General features: G+C 50.2%; 1 protein-coding gene across 1 annotated transcript in view; it reads right to left on the reverse strand.

Annotated features, from left to right (window-relative positions):
- Positions 1-7,116: 7,116 nt before the first annotated feature.
- KCNJ3 (potassium inwardly rectifying channel subfamily J member 3) overlaps positions 7,117-12,198 on the reverse strand; it is a 59,442-nt gene continuing 54,360 nt past the window's right edge. Inside the window, exon 3 of the mRNA XM_075092712.1 lies at positions 7,117-11,334. Within this exon, the coding sequence (XP_074948813.1) occupies positions 10,751-11,334 (584 nt within the window). The 3' untranslated portion in view covers positions 7,117-10,750. The remainder of the gene's footprint in view (positions 11,335-12,198) is intronic.

Consider the following 12,198-nt stretch of genomic DNA (forward strand, 5'->3'; position numbering starts at 1 on the left):
GACCGTATGTGCCAAACCACTTAAAAGGCACTGAAGCGAGAGCCAGGAATGTAATTCAAGTTTTCATCTCTTAAATCCCTTTCATTTTAATACGAAGATTAGGTATTTATGGATGCAAACCTGACTCCTACGGCAGTTGGCCTAACCAGACTAACAGAGATTTTTATTATAGTAGTAATTACTTTAATAATTGTTATTTATGTAAAGGTAAGGAGCATCACCGGAGATGCCCATGTGGGCTCGTCCTGCCGGGGTGTGCACGCCACCACTGCCTCCTTCCCGCCTGTGGACCCTGCGCGAGTATTTGTTGCTTTTATCGTAATAAGGGGCTTAATGACCCAGGAGCTGTTCTGTGCTCCGTGCCCTGCCGGGGATGGCTCGCCGGCAATGCGACGACAAATAGGACAGAAACCTGAACCCCACCATTAGGAGACAACGACCCCTCGCGCCGACCTGTCTGCGTGCCCAGCCCCCCCCCCCCATCAAGGGAGGTCACAAGGAAAATGGGAAAATAGCTTTTCTTCACTTCTTAAGAAATATGGGAATTGTTAATTCCCAGAGCAAGGAGTTCTATGAAAAACAAAGCAAAACCAAAACAAAATACACAAAGAGACCATGACAAAACCAACCCCCAAAGGGATATCAATGAGCAGGTTGCACAGTATTTAAACCAGGCGTTTCTAAAGCAGGGAAGTCTCTTCAGCTGAAGCTGAGGCCGTAGGAGGAGGCTGCAGCCGGCAGGCAGCCAGCGCCGGCTCTCCCGGCAGCGCACCGGAGCAGGGCAGCAGCCGCTCCCTCCACCCGGGGGCTGGTCCCGGCCGTTTACCCGGGACCCTCTTCTTTTTTTTAGGAAAAAAAACCAAACCAAACCTCAAATGTATCTATTTGACTACAAGGTCATTTACAGCCTCATTTCAATGGTTTTCTTTTTAATCACTCAATACCCAAACACGCCAGTGCCTCGAGTCCCCGGCCCTCCCAAAGCGCCCCTGCGGAAGGAAGCGAATGGCTCACAGTCTCATTACCGTGCAGAGGTTTAAGCCCAAGGCGGAACGATGCGCGATGCTTGGTGCGCGCCAGCAAGTGCCCGCGCTCGCCCAGCTCGCTTACTGCTGGGAAGAAAAGGCAGCCTGAGTAAAGAGGACCGGGGCTGACAGCCAAATCAGCATATTTTTTTTTTTTGCGCATCCAGTTGGGTTAAGATTTTGATATCTAAATATAACGAGACACTAAATTAATTGTCTTCACCACACCTACGAGCACCTGGAAACATTTTTCCACTATGGTGTTTCTGCTCCATTAACTTTGGTACCGAAGCATCAGCGCAATATCTGGCGTTTCTCACAGTGTGCCATTTCCTGAGGGCTAAGCAAACTAAGCGTGTATGCGCAAGGAAAAAATATAATCTAAAATACATAAATTATGCAATAGTATTAAGGTATCTGTATGGAGCCCTCATGGCCTAGTTGAATATTGTGTGTGTGCAGAATTGTAAATGGCTGTTATATTTGCACGGTGCAGGCCCTGCTACGGGACACCCTAATTTTATAACAGATACTTTAGGAGTATTATATAAAAATTAAGAATAGGGCTTGTCAAAGAAACTGTTGCTTCTTGCTTTTTCAATAGTAAACGCTAAATTATGCATGAGGAAGGGGCCACTGAGTGGTTTTCAGCGTTCCTCGATAATGGCCAGCAGACACTTTAAATTATATTTTGTGTCTCCTACGAAGCGCTAGTCCTTCCCTGAACGCAGCAGAGCAAAGCTGAGCGCTGCCAGCGCTGTCAGGTGAGAGCCCCATTCCTCTGCAGCATTTTTTCCTCACCGAGAAGGAGGAGACACGACCTTCCCTCAGCGACCGCAGCCGGCGTTTGTAGCCCTGCGGCATCGCTACACGTGCCGATTAAGGGAATACGACTGTTGGCGTTAGGACACTTCTGCTGAGCCAGAAGCAAAAGGTGCTTGAGCTGTGTGTTGAGCAGGGTAATAGGAAATAGGAGGAAGTTCAGTATATGGAGATAAAGGTGGCAGGGCTTCCTAGGGGGTGAGTATTTGTGATGGTTCTAGCTGCGATATTGCAATGCTGGGCATACCGAAGAGCTTCAGAAATGAGAAAAACTGCATTTGCACCGGTCACGGCCTGAAGCGGGTATTTCTGTGCGCTGTGCTTTTGCACGTGCGTGCTCGTGTGTATGTTTAGAGTACGGATGGTCTGAGTGCACGTACGCTCCGTGGGTCGCTCCCCACGCGTCCCAGCAGCCCTCGTTAGCGCCCCAAATCCCCCTGAGCTCGCGGGAAAGCCCCGAGCGCCCTCGTGCCAGGCCTAAGTGTGCAGCTTAGGGGGTAAAGCCCTGCCCAGGGAAGCATCCTCAGGGAAGATGCGCTCGCAGGGCTGGCTCTTGGGCACTGGGTCCCCAGGATCCAGCCAGCCGCAGCCTGGCAAGCGTAGGGCATTTGGATTTTGGCCAACAGGTGGATTCCCAAAGCTTAACCCGGCGCTAACCCTGCAGCTATCGTGCATAAATTTTTCACTTCCATTTTCAAATCTTCCAAGTCGAACGTACCGTCCTATTTTTAGCTCCTCGCATAAGGCAGTTCATGTGTTGTCCGGCTGCAGCTGCCTTGAGCTTTAGTGAGCGTGCGCTGAAGTCTGCTGCTTTTTGCTTTTCAGAAGGGGGGAACACGGTGTAAATGTGATGTTCCAGGGAGCCAGCACAACATCACTACCGCGCCCCGCGGTGTCGAACCACTGCTCCGTGGGCGCAGCCCGCCCGCCTCTCCCCCGTTGCAGACCATCAAAAGTCAGTAAAAGAGAAATCAATTATCTTCACTTAGAGCTTTTTCATCCGCTTATGCCACAGGGGATGGCTGAAGCAGAATAAATGACTATATTCCTATAAACGTCAATGGGAAATTATATTTATGTGCTCTTTGGATGCGCATTTGTATTTTAGGATTTGATGATCTCATTACCGAGCCTGTGAGAGTGAACGACTTTGGTAGCAAGCTGGAGGAGACACGTTTATGAGATTATTTTTCTTTCTGAACCCATCTCTTGTGATGCTTTCGGCACCTGGTAGCGCTGCTGTGATTCTTTATGCCACGGTGGTGCCGTTCTTGCCCTCTGCATCCCATGGCGAGGGCAGAAGCATGGTATCGCCTTCACTTGCAGCCACCCTGAGCAGAACCCTGTCAGCAGGCATGGGGATTTCTGCGGCCAGCTTACAGCACGCAGGCAGCTAACATTGCACTTACACAGAGCCCGATTAAAGCAATCTGGCTCAGGCATCCAAAAGCATGGCTAAACCGTACTGATAGTTGGGAGAAACATTCCTCCATCGACTCGCTAGCGTTCCACGTTTGCTTTCACACTGTCTCAGTGTACAAGCATTGCCATTTTTTTCTCTTATTAGCAAGGAAAATTTTGTGACTGAAGGAACAAGGTATTAGCAAATAGCATTTGAGGGAATAAGTTGAGAGTTTTTGCCAATTTGCATAAAATGAAAGTTATAAATTTTTAATATACTTATTAAAAGAAGAACAAAATGCTTTATCGTCTCAAAGGGGAGCTTAGTTAATTTATTTTTAAAATTAAATTAATTTTGCTGTAAAGTGTGGATTTAGCAATCTAGCCAATTAGTATCAGATATTTTGCATAGTTCCTTCTCAGGGCTGGGTGTAAGGTCACGTTCATATTCATCCTGAGCATCATCCCACCACAGGACTTAATTTTGTCCCTTTGTTGGGACATGCATTGATTTGGCTTTTCTTTTCTTTGTTACTGAAGAAGGCTCCAAGAACGCTTAAGGAATCGAAGCTTGGAGCCTTCCCAGGGGCAGTCGGGAGGATGCCAAGAGAAAACTCCCCCAGGTTATTCCGACAGCGAGCGACGCTGCTGTGCCCGCGCTCTCCCTCGCCTGCCCTCTTCCGCACGCTCGTCCATCTGTCACGCGCTTTCCATCACATGCAGTTGGTGTGGAATGAGTCCAAAGGCCCCATTCCCAAGACAGCGCCCAACAACCTCAGCTAAACCTACAAACGGTTTAGACCGAAATAAATGTAGCAGTTTGGCGAGTGGATCTGGGGCGATAAATCAGAATTGGCAAACAGCTGTCTTGACTGGTGTTGCCTATGTACTACGTACATGGCCACCGCAGATTATATATAAAATACATATATTATGTGCAAACTGTGTATTTTCTTACCTGTATATGGTCTTAGATCCCATACGTAGGCACACGGACGAGGAAGCTCTGCTGAGCCCACAGCGTTTGCAGTCACCAGCACGTCTCACCCTCCCATCACGCTCGTGCTGTTCCTCAAACCTCCACCACCTGGGAAAGGCCATTACTGGGGCCAACGGAGCCAGGCCCCGAAACGCAGGCTGCCGCGTGGGGCAGTGCTGGCGTGGCGAGTGCCGGCGGACCTCTCGGCACGGGCTGGCATGCCCTTTTGAAGACAAATTGCATAAGTGGTTCTCATGTGAAATATTCTGCTCACTTCTCATTAGCATCCCCCATCCAACGGGAGGAAAGTGATGGCAGCCTCGGTGGTTTCACCGAGTTACCCAACTGCCATAAGCTGGGCTTAACAGTGAGAAACCGCTCACGGCATTGGGCTTAGCTCCATTCATCACTTGGATGCCCACTGTCCACGACTGTTACGACCAGACCTGTTGGCATGGGGAGGACTCTACATAGTGACAACATTTGGGTCAAGAGACCCTTTCCCCTCCACCCCAGGCAGATGCATGTGTGGGTCTCTGATGTGGGTCTCTGGTGGATTGCACAGTCGGGGGTGGGGGAGGGGTCTCAGCCAGGGGATAGTCAATGTCTACAGTCAAAACTATATAGCTGTGAAAAGAGACAATCCTGTTTCCCTGCCTTTCCCTGCCGCCCCCGCGGGATGGTGTCGAAGCCCATCGCTCTCCCCCAGCCGCGGCCGGTCGGGTGGGCTGCAGCAGGCGCGATGCTCACCGAGCACATCGCCTGTCGGCCCTCGGACCGTGTCCCCAGCGGCAGAACTCACGGGTGCAGCGACCGCAGGAGGGGTTGGGACAGGCCACCCCTTCTCTCGCTGCCGCTTTGGGGCCAGCTCTGCCCCCAGACCTGCTCGGCCCCCCCACAAGCCGCTCTCCTGGGCTCCAGAGGCTACGAGAAGCAGCTCGATGCTGCGCCCAGGCAGCGCCCAGCGAGCTGCGGTGCGGAGGGGCTGGGGGGGGTTACACACAGCCCAACAGCAGCCCGGGCCTCTGATGACTTGATGCACAGATGTTCATCCTGGGAATAACAACTCAAGTGCATTTTTGCAGCAGAGAGTGCTTGGAAATGGTGTAAACAGATTAACAAAAGCAGTATTGCACTCATGCGAAATAGTACTTATAACCACACAAAAATTAGGCTGCCATAAAAGGATGAGTTTGCTCTCTTGTTGTCCCTCTTTCCCCTCTCTGACTCTTCCCCACTCTCCTTCCCTCCTCCCCCGGGCTTTCTGTGAACTGGAAATGTGAGAAGCATAACTGCAAATCACCTCAAATCCCTGGAATCGGTGGTTCTATCACCACACATGACCGCTGGGCCGCCCTCCCTGCCCCCTCCCCGTGCTGCCGCTCCATCACAGGGCGGCTGGTGCGAGCGGCAGCGTGGCCAGGAGCAGCCTGTCGCCAACATCTGATTTTTTAAAAAAAAAAATACATGGATGCAGCTGCCTTTGGTGGCGACCTGATCCTCTGGCAGGGACAGGGCTGCTGCCGGGCTGCCTGGGCGCGGAGCTCCCCCTCTTCCCTGGCAATGACCCCGCTTCCCTTCCCGCCGTGGGCAGAATAAAGCCCTCTCACCATACGTAAAGGTGCTTAAATGCTCCTCATTTGCCCCAACACAGGATGAGGATATATTTCCTTTTGAGCTCTTGTACCAGGGATGCTTCTCCTTCTTTCTCGCCCTTCCTCCCTGGCCGATACTTTCCCCACATAAGCACGTAAAACCCACCTGCCATTTCACTGTCATATTTCCAAGTAAGCACAGCAAATTCGCTTCATTTCAACCACAGCTGAGGCAATAAATTCACATGTATTCCGCGTCTGGTGACAGGGATGGTCGCGCCAGCCCCGCGCTGCCGTGCCTCTGCTCTGCCACAGGCGGTGATTCGGTCACACCAAGCGCAGCCCCGACGCCGCGGTCTGCAGCGCTCCCGAGGCGGGTTTGCCGCGCGGGACGGCTCCTCCGGTCCCCAGGGATGCCCTTCGCGGGCTGGGGCGTCCGCCAGCTGACGCGGGTATTCCTGGGTGAGTCCAGCTATGCTGCACCGGGGGATGTGGAAATAACGAGAATAAAACTCTGATTGGAAACCAGGTGTGTGAGCAAAGAAATCGCCAACGTTTACTACCTCATCACTTCCAACAGTATGGGAAAAAATACATCTATATAGGGGCGGACGTACAGGACCAGCAACGCAAGGTCCGGACTCAAAGTAGGCGAGTGCTTAACTGGGAAAACCAGAATCTGATTATGCTCTAGTAACCTTCCTCCAGCAGCCTCTTGAGGGGAAGGAGTTAAAAAGCCAACTATCATCCCACATCTTTTGTCATTCTTTTATTTTCGTAGCACAGAACCTATTTTGCCCACCCTGAGCGGTGATACCCAGCCACTAACGGGGCAATTTATAGATGCAAACCGAAGAGGAAGGCCTGCTCTAATGGGGAGAGATCTGATAGCCTCTATTGATTTCTGGAGCTTTAATTCCTGGGGCTGGATGGGGGAGATAATGATAAAAATTCCTGCTTCTCTGTGCAGAGAGCGAGCTCCCAGTGCCTGTGCTACGCAGGAGCGGCACTTCATAAATTGATGTAAAGTTCAAAAATTCCGTAGGACGTTGGCCTATCGGGGCTGCCCGAGTTATAGACCCCCAAGGGTTTTCAGCACGTACCTTGGGCTCCGCTCTTCGCTGTCCTTCGGGAAGCAGCCTGCGGTGTTGCGTGGGCTGGGCTCAGCCAGACCCCCTCCAAAGACCCTGGAAGTGCAGCTCAACTAAACTGAGGTTTTACTTTTGCTGCTAGCAACAGCAATCGAGAGAGTGGGCTTTTGCACATACTAAATGCGAAATCAGAAGTCCTTAAACAGTTTGAATACATAGTCATTTATTAAAGTAATAAAAAGTGGACTGGATAAAAGACAAACACATTTAAACCGAACAATTTTTGAAAGTTTAATATAGCTTTAGATAAAACTGAGCTTGCAGTATTAATGAATACAAGAGTTTGTTGTTTCGTATAATTCAAATAAACTTGTACATTTATACAGTTATAGACTGCATGCTGGAAAATGCATTTGGTTTATTCTAATCTGAATATGTACAATCTACAATATAATTCAAGCATAAATTCAGCAGTAGAGAACACAGACCGGCTGTGCAATCAAACAGTTACTTTTTCTTAGCATAAGCGTTAGGGCTGGGCTAAAATGTTAATTAGGGAAAAAAAACAAGCGACCACACCAATAAAAATGAAGTATTAACCAGAAAAAAAAAAACTTCCTAAAATGAATAACTAAAGAACGTTATCGTTCATGTTTGTACTTTTATTAACGAAAGACGCACATATTGTCACCTTAACATAGGTAACGAGTTGCAATACAAGCTACGAGCCCCAGAGATCTTGCATCCAGCAAGGACAGGTGCATATTTTGATTTAAAAAAAAATCAAAATTTTCAGTTAATCATAACTTAATATTTTCTATGGCGTTAATTTAATAAAAGCGAGGATACTTTCCCAGCGTTTCACATACTTTCAGGTTTTTTTTTTTATACAGGCTACCGAGTAAGCTGCAGCCACGCCGATGGCCAGTGTATTTTACAGCTATGGCACTTCTCCTGTCACCTCTTTTAAGTTTAACTTATAGAACACACCCACGCTTAAAGCAATCAATCTTAAATCAATCTCGCACACAGAATCAACCCAAAGTTTCCCAAAGAGAAACGCCGCTTGGGTCTCCCGAAGGCAGGCCTTTGCAGCCGCTGAGCAGCCGGAGCCACGCACCTTCCCCTCGGTTTCGGGAGGGAGGATGCTGGCAGCCCCGGGGCACGGCTGGTGAAACACCTCTGCTCTTAGTCTGGGGACATGGCGCATTTACTTTTCCATAAAGAAAAGCCAACCGGACCATGAGCCATTCCCCAAGCTGAGAGCTTCAGGTGGTGGGTGGGAGACCTGGGCAGAGGTGGGCAGCCCCGCCCCCCCCGTGGGACCCCAATGTCCCAGGGAGGGGGACGCCACCGGAGCCACAAAACTGTGGGCACCAGCACCACAGCAACATCACCGAACGGCAGCGGGTTGGCTGGGGCACGCTCCAGCACCATCCTGGGAAGGCGGCAGTGGTCCTCCACCCACCTTGACTAAACCAAAGGAGCTTTTGAGGAGGGGGTCAAGCTGCCGAAGACCCTTCTTTCAAAACCAGACCGATCTGCTCAATCGCTCGGCTGTGCCACCGGCGGTGGTTACCGTGCCGATTAACGTTCTTGGCTCGCTGGTGGTGTTTTTTACTGCTGACACCTGGCAATTGTACATGGCTATTTTTGCTGTCAGTCAAGGACCGGTAGAAGAGTTACATGTGGTACAAAAATCAGCAGTATTTTACAAGACAACCTGAGGAAGTGTTAGCAAATGGGGGGAAAAGAAGTCCAGATTTTACCCTTGCCACGTGAGGGGTCTGCTCGTTGCACGTGTAGAGCACAGGATCAGCCCACGGGGAGCGATGCACGCCCTTCCCTTCAACAGTCACGTGCAGAGATTTGAAGTACAGCCAAAGGTGTAAAAAGCATGCAGTGCCACTCAAAACCCATGATGAACAATGGAAAGAAACTTTGGAAGTTAGTAGAAAGTCCTTGGGCGTACAACTGGCAGGTCGTACACTGCAACTTCCAGGGAAAGCACTGAGCCACAGCGGTCTCTGAGCCAATCCTCCAGCAGGGCTGAGCTTCTGGGTTCTTACTCCGTGCCAATGTGTGTAACAAAACCAAATTCTTTTATTCCTCCAAGATCATCAGATCTGCTGTTATCAGTCACGCAGCGAGCGTCAGCATTCGTGCAGGATGGTCCAGAGCCCGCGAGTCAGAACCGCCCGTCCATGACCGCAGCTACGCGTGCGCCTCCTGACCCACGCGTGTCCGTGTCTGGGACCCCCGGCTGTGGGCTCAAGGGTTTTTTTTTTACACACAGACGATGTCGCGCAGAGCCCCTTTCCCAGCGGCCGCGTGCGGTGGCTTTCGTACCTGGCTCTCTGACAGTGCCACCCATCGCTCCATCTCGCCCAGACCTCTTCCTCCAAGCAGCCCCGGGGAAGCCATCGCGACCTGGCCCCCAAACACAGACCACGGGTGTCCCTGGGCACCACAGCAGCCGACCTCCAGCGTTTTGGGGAGGGTCCCGGGTGGTGTGGGGTGCTCCAGCACCTCAAGCCATGATGACGGGGGCACCTGCACAACACCCAGCCCTCCTGGCTCGACCCCACCGGAGCAAAAGAAGATGGAAAAGGCAACCCGAACACAAGCACAGAAGGATATCAAACCGAACATTTATACAAAGTATTACTCATTTTGAAACCCACAGGGTCAACTTCAGTTAAGAACATGTTTAAACATTATTTTCACCATAGAGAAAGCAGTAAGGAGCGACGCCACCGGCGGCGTGGCCGGGGAGCCGCGCGCCTGCCCGAGCCCGGGGCTCGCCGCGGCGCCGCACAGCTCCGGCTGCGAGACCGCGGCTGGCGCCACCGCCGCCTGCATCGCTACCGGCCCGACTGGGCCATCGAAGCAAGGGGGAGCGAAATCTGGGCACTGCGGAATTAGGGGGAATTCTGAGTCTGCCTTTGGGGTGCAGTTCGTCCAGAATAAATGCCTGCTTGGCTTCACGGAGACATTCAGCTGTTTTCATGGTTAGCTATTCTATCAACATGAGAAATCAAGTACTTCCTGCTTATTTAAAATGCTTTTCTTGCACATATATTATAAATCATGAATATTTTAAAAAAATTTTACCGATCGTATCTAAAGAGTGAATTTTATTCATTTATTTATTGTTTTGCCTAGGCTTATTAATACAATTTTCTTCTCTAAACAATGCCTTACGAAATACATTTTAATTTTTTTCCAGTAGCCTAGATGCAGGAAGAGAAACCCCCAAGAAAATGTTAAAGCAAAAGAGAAACCAGCAGTTAAGTTAAGGCTAGCAGAATTGGTGTTAGGACTTAACTAATACACCTTCTTTTGAGAAAAAAGACATGCACCATAACTACTTTGTTGAACAAAACATCACGATCGACATCCGGGGGGAGAAAAAAAAAAACCAAACCATTGTCAAATCAAATTAGAACTCACCCCGAAAGTTACCCACTCGCATGTTTTACCTACTACTTACTCTTAAGAAATACAGGGGAAAGGAACGCCCCTTTCCATATTTTTTTCAGAATATACAGTATAAATATAGTAGGAGTCATGCCATAAAACTATATGCAAAAATTGCACACTATTATTGCATGCGTGTTGTGATACTACATGCCAACGAACATCAGCTCGCCGATCGTCCCGTCGTTCGTACTTACAGCGCAGCCACCGCTACCGAGGGGATGCTCCTGCCTCCCGGCACGCCGGGGACCACAGAGTTTAGCACACATACGGCTGGTGGAGGGCCTGCTCTCCTGCCCACGCTGCCCGTGCCGGTAGCAGTTCAAGCTCTAAACGCTAGCTACAAGTCCCGTCGGGTTATGTGAACCGATCCGAATTCATTTTTCGCAGTTTGGGTGGAAGGTTCCCTTCCATCCTGCCGCCGCCTGACAGCTTCTGCAGCTTGGGCGGCAGGTCGGCCACCGACTGGCTGATGGGATCCGACATCATCTTTGTGGTTTTAGACACCAGTTTCTCCTCCGAATTCCCGGGCACCGAGCTGATCCGCTGGAGCTTCATGGGTAAATCCCCCATGCTGTAGGCCTTCTCAGAGGTGGTGGAACTCATCCTGAGCAGTTTTTTGGGGAAGTCTTCCCTCCCGGTTATTTTCTGCAGTTTTGAAGGTAGTTTTGTGCCAACTTCGTCGAGACCATCCAGGCAGTCCACTGAGTTATTCCTTTCCTTGCTGTTGCTCACGGCGGGCGCTATCAAGGGAGAGGACATGAGCAGCATCTCCTCCTGCTCCTTCACGCTGTACGGGGGCGTGGGGACCTCAAACGTCGCGTGGAACTGCGAGTAATCGACTTTGAAGAACCCCTCCTCCAAGGAGATAACAGGGAAGAACCGATGACCCCAGAGCACCTCGTCCTCAGTGTAGGATGTCCTGGCTTGGCACGTCATCCCTGCAACGACCCAGGGAGAAAAACGTTCACCAGTTACGGACGTTTGTGGATGCACATAAATCTTGGGGTTTTTTTTTGAACATTTCAGCAAAACATATTTTATGTTTTTAAATGTATAGAAGAAAAGGCATTGGCATGCCTTCCATTTACGCGCGATAGCTATTAAATTGCCGTCCTCAAGGCGAAAGGAGCCAACAACAGAGGAAGAAGCGTAACTGAATAATTCACATCTACTGTTAGGGACACTTTCGAAGGCGCTGCTGACGAAGGGAAATACAGGGCTAACTGATAACCCCGGATTTAAACTAGCAAGAGCTGCTAATTGGAATATAAAGTTGGACTTGTCAGGATCTTCAAGTATTACTAAGCTATTTCATATTTTCATCACTATGACGAATGTATACAAAACCAGACCCAACGCTTCATGCGCCGTATGCACAAACCAAGCCCGAGTTAGGGCGTTCCAACCCACCAGCAAGCAGCAGGTGTGGCCTGTGAAATACATGTAATCCCCTTTAAGGCCTTCACCAGCAATCTGCTCATAGACCCGTCGCTGCCGGGCTGAGATCCACGCTTCAAAAAAATTACCGGGGAAGAAGACATATGACTAAGAGGCACAACGCTGCCCTTCCTCTTCCTCCACCACCTCTCCCCATGGAGAAGAGTCCTCGTCCCGAGCACCCAGACCTGCCTGGCCCAGGGACCCATCTGACCTCAGAAATCAGGGAAACGATGACCGTGGATCATCAGAGGCTTCTAGAAGAAATCCTGCTGCCGCTTCTTGCTATTTTTTTTAAAAGGTACCTGTCTCAATCTGTAAACAGAATTACCCTGCCGTTTTATCCTAGTATAGCAAACTGGAAA

This window comes from Phalacrocorax aristotelis, chromosome 5 (assembly GCF_949628215.1).
Source record: "Phalacrocorax aristotelis chromosome 5, bGulAri2.1, whole genome shotgun sequence".
NCBI classification, from domain to species: Eukaryota; Metazoa; Chordata; class Aves; order Suliformes; family Phalacrocoracidae; genus Phalacrocorax; species Phalacrocorax aristotelis.